Source organism: Eubalaena glacialis, chromosome 15 (genome assembly GCF_028564815.1).
Source record: "Eubalaena glacialis isolate mEubGla1 chromosome 15, mEubGla1.1.hap2.+ XY, whole genome shotgun sequence".
Taxonomy (NCBI): domain Eukaryota; kingdom Metazoa; phylum Chordata; class Mammalia; order Artiodactyla; family Balaenidae; genus Eubalaena; species Eubalaena glacialis.
This window is the reverse complement of record NC_083730.1, coordinates 77887812-77909400: the sequence shown is the minus strand read 5'-3', so window position 1 is coordinate 77909400 and position 21589 is coordinate 77887812. Positions and strand designations below refer to the sequence as shown.

Here is a 21589-nt window from a genome sequence, read left to right as displayed (position 1 = left end):
AGATTAGATCCCGAGCCAAAATCGAGAAAATCCGAGCGAGTTTATTTAACAATAATGACTTGATTGGTTTGTCAAGTTTGGATGGTGAAGATGAATTGATGGAAATGTCAACGGAAGAGATCCTCACTGTGTCTGTAGTAAATCAGAGTTTGTTTGATACGCAGGGGAGCCCAGGGTTAGAAGATTATTTCAATGATAAGTCAATTAAAGGTAGGTTATAGATTTTTTTTAAATTAATAGACTTTTTTTTTAGAAATTTATAGAAAAAAAACTGAGCAAAAATCATACCCCTCTTGGGAATTCCCTGGCGGTCCAGTGGTTAAGACTCAGTGCTTTCACTGCCACGGGCCTGGGTTCAATCCCTGGTCAAGGAACTAAGATCCCGCAAGCCACGCAGCGCGGCCAAAAAAAAAAACATCATACCCCTCTCCATGTCCTGTTTTCCCTATTTTTAACATCTTACCTTAAAGAGGAGCTCTGGGGGTCAAAGATTTAAGAAGTGATTCAGGGAATGTTGGGGAGATGGTTCACTGCTTGGTTAACAGAAGGTGCCTTGTGTACATGATGTGAAGAGAACACTCCTGCCCCCCAGGAGAGCTGTCAGGGCTCTGAAGGCCAGCGGGCAGGCCCTGCCACAGGCAGCCGAGGGACCACCAGGAAATGCTATGCCACAGCCTTGAATGTGGGCTTGCATTCAAGTCGCTTTTTTCCTTTTGTCTAGTCAGGCTTCCCCTTGTTTGAGTTCAAGTGTATTTATTTTGTTCTGTCCTCTAGAGCTAGAATGTACCATGTACGTTGCTGGTAATCATTTAGTCAATATGCTCGAGGACAGCTAACGCCTCGCCCTTTAAAATGAATTCTTGGGGAAGAAACGGTTCCAGTTCCTTTTTCACAAAGTCCCACTTTGTCATTCTGGTGGCTCTTATGTGGGGGGACCCTACCCTGTCTGGCTTCCCCACTTCTGTTCAGCCAGGACCCGGGCTCTATCGAGGCCCCACAGAGCTGGATCTAGCAGATCCTGAGGCCAAGAGCTCACCCCCAGCTTCGCTTCAGAAGCAGCAGCAATTTTTCTCCTTTCTTTTTATAACTGTAGTTCTTTGTGTTGTTGTCTTTATTTTGCATCAGTCTCTCTCAAATTTTTAAATTTATGTTTTTTCTAACTCTTTAATATTGTTTGAAATTTCATAATAGAGTTGTTGAGTTTGTTCTGTTTTATGTTTTCTGAGGACAGAAATGTAGTATTGAGTATGGATTTTGTTGTTGTTTCAAATTATTATCCCCCAGTCATGAAATTTTGAAATACTCCCTCAGGGCTGGGACCAGAGTGAGGTAAATGAGGCCACAGAATTTAATGGGGCTCCAAAACAACTCAGTAATCTAGATAAATAATTATTTTAATATAATACTTATGAAAGTCAAAATTAATGCAAAATATCCATGGTGAACAACTATCAAAATTTTAGATAAAGACAGGATCAGTATTAATGATTTTTCCTTTTGCGTCAGGCTTTAATATGGCTCAGCACAGTACTTTTAATATTTTGCTCATCATGGGTTTTTTGTATTAGTTTTGATTTTTTTGAAGGACCACATTACAATGTGTATCTTGATCTCTGAGTTTTTTGGGACTCTTGTGCGTGAGGGGCTGCCTCTCTCTCCTCGCCCTGGTTTCAGCCCTGCTCCCTTATTAGTGAGTACGGTGCCCACTCGGCTCTCAGCTCCCCACGTGGGGGTGGCTAGTGTACGATCTGTGGGAACCCTGGGGTCTCTTTCTGCCATAATTAATGCTTTGCCAGTCTTTTCATGCTTTAATCCGAATTTAGTTCTAGCTCCTGATTGTATTATGGTCAAACCTTCCACGTAAGATACTCAGTCTTTTGATAACACATTTGCCGTGTTACAGCCACACGCATTTTGCTCAAGACTCTTTAAGTTGTGGTTCTACTGAATCAGCTCTTAGGTCTCGACCACGCCTTCCGCACACCTGTCTCCTCACCCTCAGCCCAGATGCCCAGGGGACCTTTGTGCTCTGGCTCCTGAAGCCCGGCCTGAGCTGGGTGTGGCTCTGGAGGGTCAGACCCCCAGAGAGAGGGGATGAAGAGGATGGGCGGGAGGACAGGGTGTGATGAGCAAGTCAGTCCTGCCCGCAGGTGGGGGCCCTTGGCCACGAGGAACATGCAGATGCAGTGGAACATCCTAATGTTCCACTGGGAACATTCCTGACTGGCCCCTTAGGAAAGGGGAGAGCATCTTCTGGAGTGCTTATTTGGGGACCAAAAAGAACAAGTCTTTTTTTTCTCGTGCTCAGGGACAGTTTTCTTGTATCTGAGAGAACTTTCTTTTCCAGCTGCTGGCTGGGCCAGGTTTCAAATGCATCCTCTAATAATAACTATTGAACAACTTGTACTTTGCACTAAAAGTACTTGCAGCCTCTACATCCTCTTGCTTCCTGGGGACTGTCCATCACAGACATGTTGAAGTTAAGGGAGGTTCAACCTCCATGATAAAGAGACCCTAGAGTACAGTAGCTCAGACCCGGTGGAAGTTCATTTCCTGCACATGTAAGAGTCCAGGGTGAGCCCCGAGGTCTGCCATCCGGGGGCTTGTTATCTCCACGCAGCCAGTGGCAGGAATGAGTGCAAGAGAGAACATGATCTCAGAGAAGCAGCAGTGAGCCATGGCGTGAAGTGAGATCTTAGTTCCCTGCCCAGGAATTGAACCTGGGTAGCCTGGATGAAAACCAGGAATCCTAGCCGCTGGACCAGCAAGGGCTAGAGGCTAGAAGCAAAGTTCCCCTGGCCCTCACCCCCATTGAAAAATGTGTTTCTCAAGGAGGCAAGAACTGTAAAAACAGGTACAAAGTTTATTATTGGGGACACAGAACAACAACAAGTGGGAGAGCACACAGAGAAACAGTTTGTTGAGTCGACAGAAGCCAGGCAGAGATGCACCCCCGGAGAGCAAGGGTGTGGGCGTCCTCCCTAATGAGGAGGAGCCCAGTAAAGAGGCGGTTAAGTCATGCATATAGGGCAGGTCTTCCAGGTCTTTGTTTACCTTTGGCCAATTACCTGGTTTCTTTTTCCACACCTGCCCTGCCCTAGGACCCTCCCCAACAGGCGTGCGCAACTTTTTTCCAAGATGGATTCCACCCCAGAGGCCTATGGGAGGGCCTTGGCATCACATATTACGGGGTGGTGCCCCTTCCTTTTTGACCCCCCAGGAGCCTTTCTGTGCATGTGCAATGTCTCCCTTGCCCCAAGGATGGGAAATATATTATGTGACCTCTTGATCTTTACTCAGAACAGGGTTTAGCCCCTCTCTGTCCCTGCCATAACTGTTACCTCAAAGTGTCCACAGGAAACAAAGCCTGGCTATTTACCCTGTTCCTGTTGTTATTTCTGTTTTGAAGTACAAACAGGAGGCTGGTTGTAAATAGCTAACCTGGAGCCCACCTATCTCCTGTCTCAGGAAATGCAAACAGTGGGCTAGTTGCAAGTGTCCGGCCTGAAGTCCCATCTTTTTCTCACCCCAAGAAATGTAAACAGGAGGCCAGTTGTAAATGCCTAGCCTGGAGCCCACCTATGTCCTGCCTGAAGCAGACTGGCCCAGGAGGGGCCCACGTCACGGGGCCGCACCTCACGGCACCAAACCTCACGGCAGAGAAGGCTGGGCATGTAACTGGGGTGTGCGTGCAGAAAGGGGACACCGGGTCTCGGTGGACAGCTCGTCATCACCACTCACCACCCATTACCCACTTTCAAAAATAAATCGCTGATGAAAAATCAATCAGATGCTGCAGGGCTTATCCTGACGTAGCGTGTTCACGGCAGAATCGTTTGCCCTCCCTCCATTCTGTTAACAGGTGAGAAGCTGGTGCCCGGGGCCAGAGAGGTGCTGACGGAAATATTTAAGAGCTGCGCCCACTCAGAGCAGATGCTGAGCCTGACACCAGCAAAGCCCATCAAAGTGTCTGACATTTATCTCAGCAAAGAGCAGATCAACTCCCAGATGCCAGGCAACCTCCTCCACCTCTTCTTCACCAATGTTCGGCCCCCCAAAAAGGTGCTGGAGGACCAGCTCACCCAGGTAGCCACCCCATCCCCGCCGCACCTGTGCTGGGCCTCGGGTGCCCCTGGGGCTGAGTCTGAGGCCCCTCCCTTCCGGTGCTCCGCAGATCCTGAGGAAGTACGGCGTGCCAAAGCCCAAGTTCGACAAGAGCAAGTACAGCAAGGCAGGGAAGGAACAGCACCCCGGGAAGGTGGTGAGCACCAAGCGGCCCATCACCAAGCCACCCGCCAAGGACAAGGCCGTACTCAACAGCGTCAGGTGGGTGACCGAGGAGCTCGGAAGGTGGGCCGGGCGGGGGGACGCGGGGCCTCCTCCTAGCAGGCTTCCTGGGAGGCTGTCGGCACCTCGGGGGAGCCAGGCATCCTGGCTCTTCTCTGCTCTGCTGCCGGGGTCCTTTTCGCCCTTGGCTTCGTCAGCTGGAAGAGAACGTTTCATTTTACCCACAAGGATAGTAAAATCTGGACCATGCAGGCTGGAAAGCAGACCAGTCTGAATTAATAAAACATCTAAAATGTACAGACTTGTTTAAAAAGTCTAACTTCTTTTACCCACACAATAATGCACAGTTATTGTAGAAAGACTGTAAAGTGCACCCATGCATATTGGAAAACACTGAAATACCCCCCACAGAGCAACTGCTTTTAACATTTAAGTGCAGAATGTTTTATTTGTGCATACGTATTATCTTGTTACTTTTTTTTTTTTTTTTTTGACTGTGTTGGGTTTTCATTTATGCGCGCGGGCTTTCTCTAGTTGCGGCGAGCGGGGGCTACTCTTCATCGCGGTGCGTGGGCTTCTCATTGTCGTGGCTTCCCCTGTTGCGGAGCACAGGCTCTAGACGCGCAGGCTCAGTAGTTGCGCCTCACGGGCTTAGTTGCTCAGCGGCATGTGGGATCTTCCCAGACCAGGGCTCGAACCCGTGTCCCCTGCATTGGCAGGCAGATTCTTAACCACTGCGCCACCAGGGAAGCCCCTTGTTACATTTTAAATGGCTAAAATAGTACAATATTCAAAAGCATATGCAGTGAAAAGCCACTCCTCTTCCTCTCCGTCCTTAAGCCTCCCAGCTCCCTTCCCTGAGGCTGCAGTGTCACTTTCGTAGCCTTGCAGAACTGTTCTGGGTATACACAAGCAAGTGTACGCATACCCAGAGGTCGGGAACTGTACAAAATGCCTGTACCTTGCTGTTTCTATTTACTCCTGATCTTAGAGATGATTCCATATCAGCACAAAAAGAACTTCCCCCGTTCCTCTTTTAAAGTAGCTCCATAATATTCCATGTGTGGATATGCACACATATTTGGTAGAATTTTCTTTAGATACAAGTTTATGACTCTCAAGTTGAAATTCAGGTAGTGAAGTACTACCAAGCAGGAGTCTCTAGAGGACTTGTTTAAGTCATCAGAGAAAAAAAGTGTCTTAAAATTTTATTAATTAATTATACATAAATGGGGCTTTTAAATCAGTACTGTCCCATAGAGCTTTCTGTGACGATGGAAATGTGTGTTTCTCTGTCTGTGCTACTCAGCACAGTGGCCACTAACCACACATGGCTACTGAGCACTTGAAATGCGGCGAGTGCCACCAAGGAACTGGACTTGTAATTTTAATTAATTTAAACTTAAGTAGCTACATCTGGCCAGTGCCTGCTTCTTGGACAGTACAGCTCTGAAGTATGTAGAAAGAATGTTTGAAAAGTGTCTCTTCGAGATTTTCCACATTTTAAGCATCAATTTGTCCTCATAATTTGCTCAGGAAACTTTTCTTGGTCAGAACAAGGCTGATCTTGACCCCAGCCCCGTCTGAACCATCAGCCGTAGTTGGGGGAGGGTGAACCAATGCCTGGTGAGGTTCTGCATTCCCCCCACCAGGAGGAGGTATGGGCGTGAGGAATTCTGATTCCGGTGCTTTGGTCTACAGCAGGACTGCCTTGAGCGAGAAGAAGCCCACTGTGAAGCCGAAGTCACCAGAAAAGAGCAAGCCGGATGAAAAGGACCCAGAAAAGTCACCCACCAAAAAACAAGAAGGTGAACAAGCAGCTTGGGCCTGATGCGGGCTTGGGGCTGCTTCCATCCTGGAGATGGTGGCGCAGCCTGGGATCCAGCCTCTTTGCTTTTCCCTGACCGCCTGGCTCCCTCGGGTTTTAGTTTAGGCAGGGCAGCCCTGCCCAAGACACAGAAGACATCCCTGGCCAACTGCGATTATTGCTCCAGGACTCCATCTCTGCTGACCTGAACTGGTGGAGGTTAGAATAGCAGCTCCAGAAATACCATACTCCCAAGGGAAGAATAGATGATTGTGATTAAAAGTAAAGATTGGAAATCTGCTCAGAAATTTTTTTCCAGAAGGGCACTTACCTGGGACATTAGAACCTTATCTTCCTAAAGGCCCAAGCAGACTTGGAGAAAGCTATCATTGTCACAAAAATTGCTTAGTCAGTCGGGAATGTTTCTGAGATACAGAAAGACGAGACTGGGGGGAAAGCGCTGCACCACTTGGTCACCAGCCCGAGAAGGTGAGGCTGCAGCTCAGACCCGTCAGGTTGGGGGTTATGTGTGTCATTGAGCAGTCGGGTGGAGACAGTCTGTTAACAGACCCTGGAGTGACGGCAGGAGACGGGGGGGTTAGATGAATTGGGCCCTGAAAGAGAGGGTGCAGTGAGAGCATGCTGTGGGACCCCCACTTCTCACCGATTCCTAACAATGTGAACATATTTCCATCAGTCCCTGAGGAAAAGTACCTGACATTGGAAGGATTTCACAAGTTTGTTATTGACCGAGCCAAGCAAGACATCCGTAGTGTCTGGAGGGCGATTTTATCATGTGGTTACGATCTTCATTTTGAGAGGTAAGAGGCTGTTAACCCAGTTGATACCTTGTGTAAAAATTGTTCACAGAGTAGCATGGACATATATACACTACCAAATGTAAAACAGATAGCTAGTGGGAAGCAGCCACATAGCACAGGGAGATAGCTTGGTGCTTTGTGACCACCTAGAGGAGTGGGATAGGGATGGTGGGAGGGAGATGCAAGAGGGAAGAGATATGGGAACATATGTGTATGTATAGCTGATTCACTATGTTATACAGCAGAAACTAACACCATTGTAAAGCAGTTATACTCCAATAAAGATGTTAAAAAAAAAAAAATTGTTCTCAGCTACTAGACGCTTCCCCAAGCAATTACTTCCTGGGAAGCCATTCCATCTGGCCTGTTTTTAATACCTACTGAGTTATTTTCTAATTTTTCCTAATTGTTAATGTGGATTTTCCAACCCGTTTGAAACAGTGTTCTATAGAACAGAAATTCACTATCTCACAGTTCGGGAGGCTGGAAACCCAAGATCAAGGTGTCAACAGGGTTAGTTTCTCTGGAGGGCTCTCCTTGGCTCACAGACGGCCACCTTCATGCTGTGTGCTCACGTGGCCCTTCCTCTGTGTGCCTGCATCCCTGGTGTCTCTCCCTCTTCTTAAGAGGACAACAGTCCTATTGGATTAGGGCCCCACCCTGTGACCTCATTTAACCTAATTACCTCTTTAAAAACCCTGTCTCCAAATACAGTCACACTGGCGGTTAGAGCTTCAGCATATGAATTGGCAGGAAGGGGACATTTCAGTCCCTAACAGGGATGATTTCTTATTCCAAAGAATCTTTTTTCTTTGGACTCACACATTCTCCCCCACTCTCCATTGCCCTCTCTCACTCCCAGGCAGGAGCACAGCAAGGTCACGAGTCACCAGGTCTCCAGGGCCAAACTAAATATGGTTTCCCCTTTCTAGCTGTAAGTGAATCCCAAGCAGGCAAGATGTCTGCAAACCAAAAGAAATCTCCCTGCCCTGTCCCTCTGGCTCTGCCACACACAGGCCTACACGCCCATTCCCACAGCAAGATGTACTGGGCCTCAGAGAAGGAATGGCTGCCAGAAGCATGCTTTTTTAAAACCCCGTTTTCAGAGTTGAGAAATTGTTTACTGCTTGGCACCAGCACTTTGTACCTTCATTGAAGGCTCAGAGTCGATGCCCAGATGGGCCTTGGATCATGGTGACAGGGCCAAGTTCTCTGACTGGTTTTAGAAACCAGTAAGAGACACGACTTTGGGGGTTTTCGTTAAAAGCAGAATCACCTATTTTGGACTAGAAACTGCATTCCAAGTGAAAAGGGAACAAATTGGACTGCAAATTAATTCCAAGGTGACACATTTGTAACAGCTGGAAGGGCTGGTTCACGTGTGTTATGGGGCCACGGTGATGACACATCCAGCCTGGAAGAGGGGATCACCTTCTGAAGGAGCTAGGTCTCTCTCGGAGCACTCCTAGGGTAGGACAGAGGTGGCCTGCAGTGACGAGAGCCTGGCCCCAGGCTCCACCACCTCCCTGAGACAGGTCCCTCTGCGCGATGCACCCTGTGTGGCATGTGACCCCCCTTGAGGTGCCACAGGTTCTGGAACGAGAGGCACCTGTCCAGCCACCTGCCTGCCTGCAGGCCTTTCTTGGGTTAATAGCTCAATGTTTGTAGAATAAGGACACACACACTCGATAAAAACCTCATGCAGTATATTCAAACACAAAGGAGATTTCCTGTGATTCTGTGCCCAGGAGTAATCACTTGGAAAGGTTTCAGTAAACACCTCTCCCAGTATTTTTCCAGGAGTAGATGTTTTCAGTACTGTAGCGTGGGATCAGACAGGACATAGTGTCCTGCAGTGTGCTTTTTTCGTTTTTCCACATCATTTGATACTGTTCTACCAGATGATTTTAATGGCTGCCGAGCGTTCCGTTATTGGGGGTGGTGTAATTTATGGCTGATGTTGCTGTAGCAAGGCAGCCCTGACAAACACACCTTTGCCTGCCTGTTCAAGGAGCCGCGTAGGGGAACCCTGGGGTGGGATCGCTGGGTAAAAGATGATGGCTTCAGTAACACCAGCAGCTGGCACTTGCTGTGCCCTCGGAAGGGCCGGGGCACCGTGCTGTGTGCATCACAGGTGTCCTCTCAGTGACTCCTCCTGACAGCGCGAGGCTGTGCTATCGCCAGCTCCATTTCATAGATGAAGAAACTGAGGCTCAGGAAGTAGGTGTGCTTTGTAGCCTAGATTTCACCCAAGGACTCCAGAGCCCCGTCTTTAACCCTAAGACCCTGCTGCCTACAGACAGCAGGGAGGCACGTGGGGATGCGTGTTGCCGTCCCCCCAGCCTGCTCAGCTTGTTTCTTTAGAAAGGAGCTTTCCCCTCAGGACAGGCAGTTCCTCTGCAGTCAGCACCTTGGCTGAGCACCAAGAAATGCCTGGGAGGCAAGGCTGTCTTATAAAGGTCCTCCGGGAGCTGGGACGTGGCTGCGGAGGAACCCAGCAGTCCCCCAGCGGCCGCCGCCCCACCTTGCCTCTCCCCGCCCCCAGGTGTGCCTGCATCGACGTCCGGCACGCACACAAGGCCTCCAGGAAGTGGACCCTGGAGATGGACGTGGCGCTCGTGCAGTACATCAACCGGCTGTGCCGCCACCTGGCCATCACGCCCGCGCGGCTGCATCCCCACGAGGTGTATCTGGACCCCACAGACGCCGCCGACCCCAGAGTGGCCTGTCTCTTGAGTATGTGGCCCCAGGAGGATGCCTTTCAGGGTCCTCCCCCTGGGCCACCCTGTGGGGCCTGCCCCATGATGGCACGGGGTGGTTTAGAAGGACTAGATGCCCTTTCTGTGCCCGTTACAAAAATCCTTAGGAACACCTGCTGTGAACCGGGTGGGTATAAAAAGAGGGAGAGAAAGACAAGAAGCTGTGATTGTGGCCACATTAAAGTTTGTGAGGCCTTATTATGTGCTCCTCGCAACCAAGCCAAGCGGCAGACACAGAAGTGCGGTGGCTGGGAGACGAGACCCCTGCCATCACACCCAGGCCCCTGCCTAGAGGCCGCCTCGGATGCCAGGCTGGTGTTGGGGGTGAGAGGGGGTCAGGGCAGTCTGGTAGCGTGTGTCCGAGACATTAGCCTTAATTACAAGAGAGCAGCATGTTTCTATCAAAAGCTAGGAATGCACACAAAAATAATGCGCACACAGAAACGGACATTCTCCATAAATCCACCCCGGGAGAATAAGCCCTGTCACACACAACAGGCCCTGGGCTGGCTCCGGTGCTGGGGTGTGTGTGCGCCTCGGGCCCCACTTAGCCTGCTCACCCTCACTCAGCCACAGTCCGAGCCCTCGCTCTCTTGCGGATACCGCGACGGTGAATGCGGCTGTGGACTGTCCCAACGTCAGTCTCACGGTCAGAGAGGAGACGTACGTGAGGGCAGACAAGTAAAAGTCAGTGTGCCATGTAATAGTCTCCCGGTTTCAGTGTGTGAGGTCACACCACGGGGAGCTGGGGGAAAGGTACACGGGACTCTACTTTGTTCTGCAACTTCCTATGAGCCTGTAATTACTTCAGAGTTAAAAGTTAAAAATCAAATGGTACGCAGCCCCAGCACAGCCGCAAAGGCCGGCTGAGCGGACCCTCGGGTCCCCTCCGAGCCCGGGCCTTGCCCTCTGCTGCTGCTTGGCACAGGCTCAGGGAAGCCGGGCTCTCTCACTCACCAACAGCCTCTGGGTTCCAAGGATAAAACCGCGGGAGCCTCCCGGTCCCTCCCCGCGACCGGGCCACCTGCGTTGTTCACAGATGGAGAGTCTCGGCCTCTCTGGGCCGAGCCCCCGCCTGACCGCCCCTCATGCCCTGCAGACGTGCCCATCGAGAGCCTGCGCCTGCGCTTTGCCCTGCTGCAGTCCCTGAACACCACGCTCGAGACCTTCTTCCTGCCACTCGTGGAGCTGCGCCAGACGCCCATGTACATGCACAGCATCGCGGCCCTGCTGAAGGAGGCCAAAGGTCAGTGCCTGGGCCTCCCTGGCCGACCCGATGGATGGGGTCTCTGGCATCACCTGGCCTCCTGCGGCTGCCCAGGGCCCCACCCCCCCACCCCCAGCCTGTCCTTGGACGCACGAGTCTTTTCTGGAGCAGTGGTTCCACCCAAGAGCAGTTACTTTAATTATGCTCTGAAGAAAACAAATATGCTCTGAAAAAATAAATTTACTATAAGAGTTTTCAGATTATTTAGAAATACACAAACGTAAAGCTCTGACTCACTAGCTGCCCCCAACGTTCCTGCATCCCAGAGACGACCATCACTAACAGATGAGTCTGTCCTTCCAGACTTTTCTATTCACATACAAATAGACACACACATTTGTCATTTTTTTTTTTAAATCAAAAACTGGGTATCCTCTTATACATTCTGTTCTGCACCTCTGCTTCACAGATCTCTGCGTGTTGACACACACACCCTTCTTGCCTTGCTGTCCACAGCATAGGTGTCCATGTTCTTATTGATAGACACTTCCATGGTTTTTATTTTTTGCAGTTTCAGAAGTGGCCACAGAAACCTCCTTATTCTTTTTTTTTTTTTTTTTTTTTTAATGCTATTGTCTGCTTACATTCTTTTTATGTATGTATGTATGTATGTATGTATGTATGGCTGTGTTGGGTCTTCGTTTCTGTGCGAGGGCTTTCTCTAGTTGTGGCAAGCGGGGGCCACTCTTCATCGCGGTGCGGGGGCCACTCTTCATCGCGGTGCGCGGACCTCTCACTATCACGGCCTCTCGTTGCCGAGCACAGGCTCCAGACGCTCAGGCTCAGTAATTGTGGCTCACGGGCCGAGTTGCTCCGCGGCATGTGGGATCTTCCCAGACCAGGGCTCGAACCCGCTTCCCCTGCATTGGCAGGCAGATTCTCAACCACTGCGCCACCAGGGAAGCCCCCTCCTTATTCTTTATGTATTTGGGTTTGTATTCCTGCAAGCGAGCTGTCTCGTGGGCATGACAGGGTCCAAGGGTTTAATCCTGCGTTCACATTTGGGTGGAGACTAACTAATCACCCTCCAGTGGGGCGGGACCTCTTATGCCCCCAGCAGCACATCCCCCCAGGGGCCCGCAGTCCATCCCAGAAGAGACTGGACGGACCCACAGGGGACAGACAGCGTGGCCTCCGCCAGGCCTCAGGGTGACTGGGAAGGAAGGGAAGCCACCCCATCCCAGCCTCTCTACCACATTCCTCCCTTCAGGGCTGATCTTTTATGACACGAAGGTGACCGTCATGAATCGGGTGCTGAACGCCACAGTGCAGAGGACGGCTGACCACGCGGCACCGGAGATTACTCTGGACCCACTGGAGATCGTGGGAGGTGAGATTAGCTACACAGACCAGAGGATGCAGGCAGCAGTGCTTGAACTAGTTGATTTCTCGCACATAAGAGAAGCCTCTAGAAGAGGGAGTCCCAGGCTGCTCTGACATCCCTCGTTGGCATGGGTGCTCCTGTTGCCCTGCTCTACGTCCCAGCCTGTGACGTCCCCCTCCAGTCCCTCCCAAGCTCCCAATCCAGGCAGCAGAGGGAGGGGGTGTCAGCAGCACAGGCCGCCCCTCAGTTCAGGGGAGGTGGGCTTCGTTCTGGCCGTGGACATGCTAAAATCAGGGCTCTAGCACCAAAGAAGCGGGGAGGCTAGATATTGGGGAGGCAGCCAGGAGTCTCCGCCACAGCCTGTGAACAGACAGACGTCGGGAGGGGCACGTGAGAGGAGCCCAGGTGCGGGGCCTCCCCCGAGACACGCGGAAGGATGGGAGGGGCTGACCACGTGGAGAATGGGGTGGAGGGGGCAGGCTCCTCGAGGGACCCACGTGGCAGACGTGAAAGATTGAAGATGTTCCAGGAGCAGAAGGGAGGCGGTGGCTGCCCCAGGGAGTGGGGTGAGGTGGGAGCAGCAGGCCGGGGCCTGGCCATGCGGCTCTCCTGTGCTGGGATGCAGGAGGTGGCCACCCGGAGGTTTTGGCACTTCCTTTCTCGTTCCAGGGGAGATCAGAGCCTCTGAAAACTCCTACTTCTGCCAGGCGGCCAGGCAGCTGGCCTCGGTGCCATCCTCCCAGCTTTGCGTCAGACTGGCGAGTGGCGGTGACCCCACCTATGCCTTCAACATCCGCTTCACTGGGGAGGAGGTCCACGGCACCAGTAAGTGGCACCCCGCAGGCCCTCCGTCAGCCAGTTCAGGGTGAAGGCTGTGTTTAGAATGTAAACATTCCTGGGGTTATTTTCAGCCTAAATGGCCCAATATCTTACCCATTAACAAGAGTAAAGCCACATCCTCATTACCCTGCTCTGCACAGAAGCCAGGACTGCCCCCAAGTGACCATCTGTCCAGGCTCTCCAAACCCAGCCCCCCTGCACTTGCCCCTGTCCCCTGGGGATGTGGCACCTGCCGCTGGCCTGGAACTTCAGCCCAGTGCTGTCCGGGCTTGGGGACCGGGCTTCTGACCAGTGCTAGGAGTGCATTTCTTGCTGAGGAGAGACGCCCTCAGTGTGGATTGCACTTCTTTTCCAGGAAGAGCCCTTGGCTGAGGGTTGGTTGGGCCAAAAGCTTGTGTGTGCCCCATGAGAGACAGGGGTCTGGGGAGCCCTTGATCAGAATGGCACATCCTGCCATTTCACGCTGCAGGGAGGAGGAATGGCCGCTCAGAACATGCTCCTTCGTGGTCCTTTCAGTCCGTTTAGCCCAGACGTTCAGGAAATGCGCTGGATGGGAGAAGACAGTTCTTTCACTGGGCGAGCTGGGCGGGAAGAGCTCTTGGGGCAGCTCTGTTTCCCATTCCCGCCCTGATCATGGGACACTTCCTGCAGCAGCCTCCCTGCCGGCCAGCGCCGTGGCGTCCTCTGGGCACACCTCGGAGGCTCTCTGAGAACAGCTCTGTTCATTGAGATACCAGAACGTGCCAGGCCCAGGCTCAACACCTTACGCTCCTCACGACACCAGCACTGTCCCACTTTACAGGCGGGGAAACTGGGGCTCCACCAGGTTAAGTAGCTCCCCCAAGGTCAGCAGCATCACTGGGGTGCAAACCCAGGTCTGTCCGATTCTAAAGCCCAGCCCTTGGCGGCTTCAGCAGGCGGGAGTCTCCTGCTTCTCCGTGGAAGCGGCCAGGCCCTGACATCTGTCCCCAAGCAAGTCCTCCGCGTGCACAGCTGTCCTCAGTGCTTCCTGACCTGAGGACACTGATGGGATGCATGGGGAAGGGCAGAGGAGACCCAGCCACAGAGAGCAGTTTTGCAAGAAACCCAGAGGCACACTTGGAATGGCAGTAGGAGAGGAGCTGATCATTGCTGTTGCCCTTTGCGTGTGTCCGTGTGTCCATCCATTTATTTATGCTCTCACTGGACACACACTGAGCCCTGGGCTTGGCAGGAGGCAGTGCTGAGGAAAACATGGGGCCGTGCTCTTGGCCCAGCGCAGGGGACGGACACAGGTCCCGCAAGCCCTTGTATCGGTGTCAGCTTGCAGCTGTGAGAAGTGACCCGCGTAGGATCTGCCTTTGATCTCGTTGAATCCCTGGAACTAGCCTGGGAGGTGGGTACAGTGACTACCCCCATCTGCTAGGTAGAGGGGCGGAGGCTGGCTCCATCAGAGAAGTGATTCCCCAGGAGCCACGCAGCTAGTTAGTGGCCCCGCAGATTGGAGCCCGGGTCTCCCAGCCCTCGGGCGGGTTCTGTTTTCACCTGCCGAAGCCACAGCCCAGGGGGCAGAGGAGTTGACTTCCCGGTGGGGACAGGGCCTGCAGGCAGGGTAGGCTGATAGGTCCCCATCTGTCCCACAGGCGGCTCCTTCCGCCACTTCCTGTGGCAGGTGTGTAAAGAGCTGCAGAGCTCCTCGCTCTCCCTTCTCCTGCTGTGCCCCAGCTCAGCCGTCAACAAGAACAAGGTAAGACGCGAGGCCTGGGCAGCCAAGGCTGGTGGCCCAGCGGTCGGCTCCCTGAGGGGCAGGGGCTCGGCTCATGGGTGCGTGTCCTCATCAACTCTGCGCCCTTTCACGAGCCTTCCTGGTCTGGGCGGCGCTCTCGCTGCTCTGGCTAGACATGCTCCTGCCTGCCGTGGGTCCCGTGGGCTTGGGACCCATGTTCCTGCGGGGAGCAGAGGCCCATGTCAGTCACCTCACCTCTGCCTCCACTTCCAGGGCAAGTACATCCTGACCCCAAGCCCCATCACCTACGGGGAGGAGCAGCTGCTGCACTTCCTGGGCCAGTTGCTGGGAATTGCGATTCGAGCAGATGTCCCTCTTCCCCTGGACCTCCTGCCCTCCTTCTGGAAGACGCTGGTGGGCGAGCCCCTGGACCCTGACCAAGACCTGCAGGAAGCAGACATACTCACCTACAATTATGTCAAGAAATTCGAGAGTGTAAGTGAAAAGCCCATGTTTTCTGGGGGGCAGTGGGGCCCGGAGCAGTGCCCCTGGGGCCCTTATTGCCACCCCATGGCCTCTGTGTCCCCACCTGGGGACTGACAGCCATCTCTTGAAGAACATTAGGCTGCATAAGGCATCTCTGCTGGCCAGGCTTGCCTCAGGCTTCCCTCCCTGCGGACAGCAGCAGCCCAGGGGTGACTTAACTAGCCTGCTGGGCCTCATGAGGACACAGGGGTGAAGGGTTCCCGGCAGCTAAAGGAGTAGAAGGGTTGGGTGGGAACTGCTCCAAGCAGAGCCAGTTTCACTTTTAAGAGCTTGGTTTCAGAGTTTCACGAAGAGCACAGGAGATCAGCTCTTGGGTATCACCTAGGCAGGGCGCTGGGAACGGAGCTCTTCCTCCCTCCGCTGTGCCTTGGGACACACAGAGATAGTGAGATCACAGCAGTGTCTGACCGTTCCCCTCCACACGCAGACCCGCCCACCTATGGTCGCTGTTCAGGCTGCGGTCGGGTCCGTCCATTGGTTCGGCAGAGTCGCTGAGGCCAGGCTGGGCTCACGTCTGTTGTCAGGGAGCTGCCCCGCTGCTCTCCGTTTACGTAAGGCCCACGCTAGAGGGCTGTGTTCAGAAGCCCTCACAGTGAGGCCAGGAGGGAAGTGAGGCTCAGAGCGGTGGGCTGGCTGGGAGCGAAGCCACTAGCAGAGCTCGGGTCTGGCCAGCTGGAAAGCCTGAGCTATTTGGCCCACACGCGCTCCTCAGGTTAGAGACCATCCCGGCAGAGTGTGGAGGTGGCCCGTGATCCAGCCCTCCCCAAGGCCGGCGGCTCACCGGGGGCAGCCTTTGTGTCAGAGGCCTTGCGAGGCTGCTCTCCAGGGGACATCTGCTGAAGGAGGGGTCGGCCGATCGGCCTCCACTGGCACAGACTTGAGGGCCCTCGGAGGGGCCTCGTTGCCAGGCTCTCCGTAGTCGCCTTAGCTGCCACTTGAGGGAAGCCAGCGCACGGGAGCAGCAAAGCTGGGGTCCTGGACAGCAGTTGGCTTCTCAGCAGAAAGAGGGCCGACGATGAATTGTTTAAAGGGTCAAAGCAGGACGCCCTCCACAGGCTGGGGATTTATGAGTAGCTGCCAGGCGCTGCTCTGAGAAGTCCTGCCGGGGGCGTGGGTGGCAGCAAAGGCCTGAGGCAGGCAGAGGATGGAAGAGGCGCCCAGGCAGACCGTCCAGCCAAGGCTTCTGTCTGGAGGGGATGGGCAAGGCCCCAGAGGGTGCTGGGAGACAGAACCACCTCGGGAGAGGCGGGGGAGGCACATGAACCAGAAAGAAATGCCCTGAACTTCTGTCAGGGGTGCCTGCCTGCGGCCTTCACTGTCCCAGAGCTACAGGCTTGCTCTCCCCTGGGTCAGATCCCGTCGTCTCCTCGGTGGCCCAGCATGCACATCAGTGGGCCAGATGGTGGAGGGGGTAGCCCGTGTACCTTCCATAGGTGGAATTAAGTCAGGGCTCTCTGGTGACAAGTGACAGAAACCCCAGGTCAAACCAGCTTAGGAAAAAATTTTTTTTAGTGATTTGGTCTTAAAACTAGAAGTACAGATGTAGATTGGCTTCAGACAGGGTCGAATCCAGGTGCTCCAACGATGTCGTCAATGAGTGATCTCAAGACGGCGCCAGCAGCACGGGGTGCATCGCCTTCAGCCGTGTCCACGCCAGTGAAAGAGGGCGACTGTAATTTGGGTCTCGTTACCCAGGCCTCGGTCACGTGCCTAACCCTGAACTGATGGCAAGGCTGGCGGGCCAGGCCACGGTAGCCCCCACCCGAACAATCACCGACATCTGCCCAACTGGGGAAGGGGTTCCCTCTTCCGAGGGCCTGGGAGGCAGGGCGGCAGTCAGCCCCGCCCTGCCGTGCCTCCCTCCAGATCAACGACGAGAGCGAGCTGGAGGCCCTGTGCGCCGAGATTGCCTCCCAGCACCTGGCCATCGAGAGCCCCGACGGGCCCAGTAAGCCCTGCTGCCGGTTCACCTACCTGACCATGGCGGGCGAGGAGGTGGAGCTGTGCAGCCGCGGCCGGCACATCCCTGTGGCGTGAGTGCGCGGGGGCCTAGGTCAGGGGACTGGCGGCTTCCACTAGGGGGAGGGTGTGAGGCAGGACGGTGGGCGTCAGGAAAGATGGTGGAATATCTTCAGTGAAAGGACTTTATTCAGAAACACCAGCTCTGGGGCGGGTGACACCCAGAGCAGGAGAGGAGTTCACTGAGGTGCCAGGCCTGGGAAATCCGGGTAACGGCCTGGGGCCTCTGCCCGAGCGGGTGTGGCCCCAGGCCCCGGAGCAGCCTCCTGAGCGTCGCCGCTCACCCACGACCCCCGCAGGTGGGAGAACAAGGACATCTACGCAGCAGCCATCCGGAGCCTGCGGCTGCGGGAGCTGCAGAGCGTCGAGTGTGTGACAGCCGTGCGCGCGGGCCTGGGCACCATCATCCCCCTGCAGCTGCTCACCACGCTCAGCCCACTGGAGATGGAGCTGCGCACGTGCGGCCTCCCTTACATCAACCTCGAGTTCCTGAAGGTCGGTGGCTGGGCCGGCCGGGCTGACAGGCATGTTGGCAGTGGCCTGTCATGTCTTAGTGCTTCCTGGGCCCCAGCACTCTGTCCTCCTCACGTGTGAGAGGAGCTGTGCTCACCCCCATCTCACTGCTGTGTAAACTGAAGCTAAGACAGGTCACTTACCCAAGGTCACCCAGCCAGGAAGTGGCAGATCACCTGCCTCCAGAGCCCATGAATTAAGTCACCAGCCTGAGGTGAAGCCCCCTCCACTGTTCAGCCTGGCCCGCTTTTGCCCGTGCCAGCTGGGAGACCTTGCCCAAGTGACTTCAACTCTAATGGGAACAGTGACAAGACCTGCCTAGCGGGGTCAGTGGGGTAATGTATGGAGAGCCCCTGCTGCCGGGCCTAGTGCATAGGCCACAGTCACACAGACAGACGCTGTTAGAACTGCCTTTGCGGTCCTTGTCATCATTGTAACCTCCCTGTGTCCTGCAGCCGTCAATTCCCTGCTGCACCCTGCCCCGGGATTGGGCCCAGCCTTGTCGGGGGGGCACTGGGTTAGAGGCCCAGGCCTGCTCATGTCTGCGGCCTTTCTTCCCCAGGCCCACACCATGTACCAGGTGGGCCTGATGGAGACGGACCAGCACATCGAGTTCTTCTGGGGGGCACTGGAGATGTTCGCCCAGGAGGAGCTGTGCAAGTTCATCAAGTTTGCCTGCAACCAGGAGCGCATCCCATTCACCTGCCCCTGCAAAGACGGGGGCCCCGACACAGCCCATGTGCCCCCATACCCCATGAAGATCGCCCCCCCAGATGGCACAGCAGGTACTGGCCTCCCCTGGTCATGTTCCAAGTAGGGACACATGGGCCCCGTTTGGAGCTGGGGCTGCTAGGCCCTGCATGAGGGGGGAAGAACAATGGACAGGGACCCGGAACACCAAGGCCCAAATGTAAATGAGAGAGAGGCCAGGGGGTGGTGGGGCGGGCTTGGGGCCATGTGCTTCCCAAACCTGACCTTCGCCAAGTGGCAGTATAGGCCCGATGCTGACATGTCTTCTGAAATTTTTAAAAGCTTAAAATCCAGAAGTGTTTTAATCTTCCAACTTTTAAATGCAGCAAAATAAATTTAAAAAATCAAAACTCTTTGCCAGCCAGACAAACCTGCCTGCGGTCAGATTCTGTCACGGGTCAGCCATTTGGTACCTGTGCTGTACAGCAGCTGTGTATCTGCCCTTTCCTCCTCCAGAATCCAGCCTCCCAGGCCCTCATCCCCCCGACTGGGCCTTGGGGTTGACTTGTAGTGGCCCAGAGAGGCAAACCTGGAGGCGGAGGGTCCAGCCAGGCCTACCTGGGATCCAGTCCCATGCTCTAACGCTGGCCCGATGTCTCTCCTATAGGTTCCCCAGACTCTCGCTACATCCGAGTGGAGACCTGCATGTTCATGATCAAGCTTCCCCAGTACTCCTCTCTGGAAATCATGCTGGAGAAACTTCGTTGTGCCATTCACTATCGCGAAGACCCCCTGAGTGGCTGAGGGGAGGGAGCCCGAGTTAGGCTGTCTCCAAGGCACCGCTCTGCTGGCTTAGGAAGCCTGCCACTGCGGGCACATCCCTCCGGGGCCCTGCGTGAGGAGTTGGCAACATTCTGCTTTTCCGAACCTTTGTCCACATTCCAGGACCTCCTGGAAGACTTAACCTTATGTATTTGTATGTTTCGTGATGGGTTGGTTCTTTTGCTACCTATTTGTGGTATGTTTGTAGGATAGTTTAGTTCCCAGACAGCTCCTGTCTCATTTGATCTTCCTGGACATGTTCCTTCGTGGCCACCAGGTTCAGATGCTGTGAGGCCCCAGTTGGTTCCACATCACAGAACCACCCAGCAGGAAGCTGGTAGTGAGATGCCCTTGGCCCACAGAGCATCCTGTTCTTTCTGCAGAGCGTCTTCACAGACAAGTCTGTGGCCAGCCCTGCCCCTCTGCCTTGAGCTGGAGTTTCTCCTGGACGTGGCTCCTGCAGGCCTCCTTCCATCTTGAAATGGTTGGGCCAGTTACCCAAACATGGGAGACACACACAGGGAGCTTTACATGTTAATCTTCCGGCTTTAGACCCTTGTCCATGGTCTGGGTTTTCCTGAAGAAAAGCCCACAGTGGTTCCCCCGTCCCTTCCCACCCAGACAGCCCTCTCTGCTGTCCGACTCTTCTGGGCCCCGGTCCGACAGTTTCCCACTGAGTGCTGCCCAGGATTAGAAGACCAAAGGGTTCCTCCCTGACCTTAGTACGCAGAGCCAGGCCAGGTGCGTCCCAGCTCAGGAGTTGAGAGGCCCCCTGGAGCTAGAGGGACAGTGCTCAAGTTGGGGGCCTTTTTCCGAGACTCAGAACAGGAAAGCACATGATTCAAGCCTACCCCACTTTTGTACTCAGAAATGTCCCTTCCTCACTACGGTATTTGTGATGTGAGGAGCAGAGGAAAGGCTACACCCCATTTTAAAAAGAGCTGTCTGAGGTGCTCTGCTCAATTCAGGGCCTACCGCAGTGACTAAGACCTTCAAGTCCAGATGGAGACACCAGGGTCCTTCTGCCCCTCTGGCCGGGCCCACCCGGCACCCCCTCCCCACCCCATGTGAGTGTGTGCCAGGGCTGAGCTGCTGCAGCCCACCTGCTGTCCCAGTGCATTTGTGCCCCGAGTAGGTCTTTGTCCACTGGTACTTTGTTCGAGAGCAGCATATGCCATCTTGCTGGACACTGTCATTTTGGGCCTTGCCAGTTCTCACAGAATCACATCACTGTATTTATTGTATAATATTGTGAATATTGGAAGTTCTGAGTGAGTGCTGTCTAGAAGGCTTTGGAGTGTGAATGCTGGTGAGAGAGAGGATCTGCTCCTCCTTCGTCTGCTGTGGCCCTGGCCTGTTGGAAAGATGTGTGGATTTTAGAGTTAGAGGCATTAGCATCCACCTCCTCCCTGTTATTCTTAGGAAATGCATTAAGGACCATTATAGAAAAGATTCCCTGACCTAAGGAAAGGGTAAACCTGGATGAATTGTTCCGGTTGCATCAGTTACATTTGATGCAGGATCAGTCATGTCTGGAGGTGCCTGCAAGCAGTTTCCCTAATTGGAAGGAATATGGTCGGCCATTGCCTCCTGGGGGCCATAGCCCCCTTGACTGGGGGGGTCACACCAGGATGTAGTCCTGACAACAAGGATCCTCTTATTTCATTTCTGCATAATGAAAGAGGCTTTGGATTTACTAGAAGTGGTTTTTCCTCCCTGTATTTTTAAATCTTGGTCCCCCCCGCCCCCATCCTTCCCATCCCTTGAATGGACTCAGAATTGTCAGCTACCTCCCCAAGAGGGGTTTGGGAAGCTTCTGTTGGCCCATCACTTGACTAGATGACAGCTGTGAGTAAGATACCTGCTGCTAACACGACTGCTTCTCCCAGAGAGCACATTGAGGTCCAGACAGATCCAAACCTTGGCCCTAAAAAAATGTGTGCTGTAAAGTTACTTGATGTATATTTATTATAATTATTTATGGTTGCATTTAACAAACTTTTCATTCAATTTGATGCTATTTACACCATTGCTGTGTAAAAGAAGCTCATGACAGGAAAAGTCACACCAATAAATAACCTTCATCTAATTTTGATTTACCTTAAGAGTTGTGTGATCATCTACTCTTGCTGAGAAGATTCGAAGGCCAACATGCTTGGATGGCTCTGATACTTGAGGGTCGCCAAGAA

The 21589-nt window shown here is 53.7% G+C and overlaps 1 protein-coding gene across 9 annotated transcripts in view; it reads left to right on the top strand.

Annotated features, from left to right (window-relative positions):
- HECTD4 (HECT domain E3 ubiquitin protein ligase 4) overlaps nt 1-21589 on the top strand; it is a 194701-nt gene extending 173112 nt beyond the window's left edge. For 7 of the 9 annotated variants that reach the window (XM_061170219.1, XM_061170217.1, XM_061170218.1 and 4 more), the window contains 15 exons: nt 3-210; nt 3863-4086; nt 4175-4326; nt 5989-6095; nt 6792-6915; nt 9461-9651; nt 10774-10920; nt 12152-12271; nt 12935-13090; nt 14728-14831; nt 15084-15305; nt 17223-17389; nt 17675-17870; nt 18451-18673; nt 19246-21589. In XM_061170219.1, the coding sequence (XP_061026202.1) occupies nt 3-210; nt 3863-4086; nt 4175-4326; nt 5989-6095; nt 6792-6915; nt 9461-9651; nt 10774-10920; nt 12152-12271; nt 12935-13090; nt 14728-14831; nt 15084-15305; nt 17223-17389; nt 17675-17870; nt 18451-18673; nt 19246-19382 (2478 nt within the window). In that variant the 3' untranslated portion in view covers nt 19383-21589. The other 2 variants (XM_061170215.1, XM_061170220.1) reach the window with 2 other exon arrangements.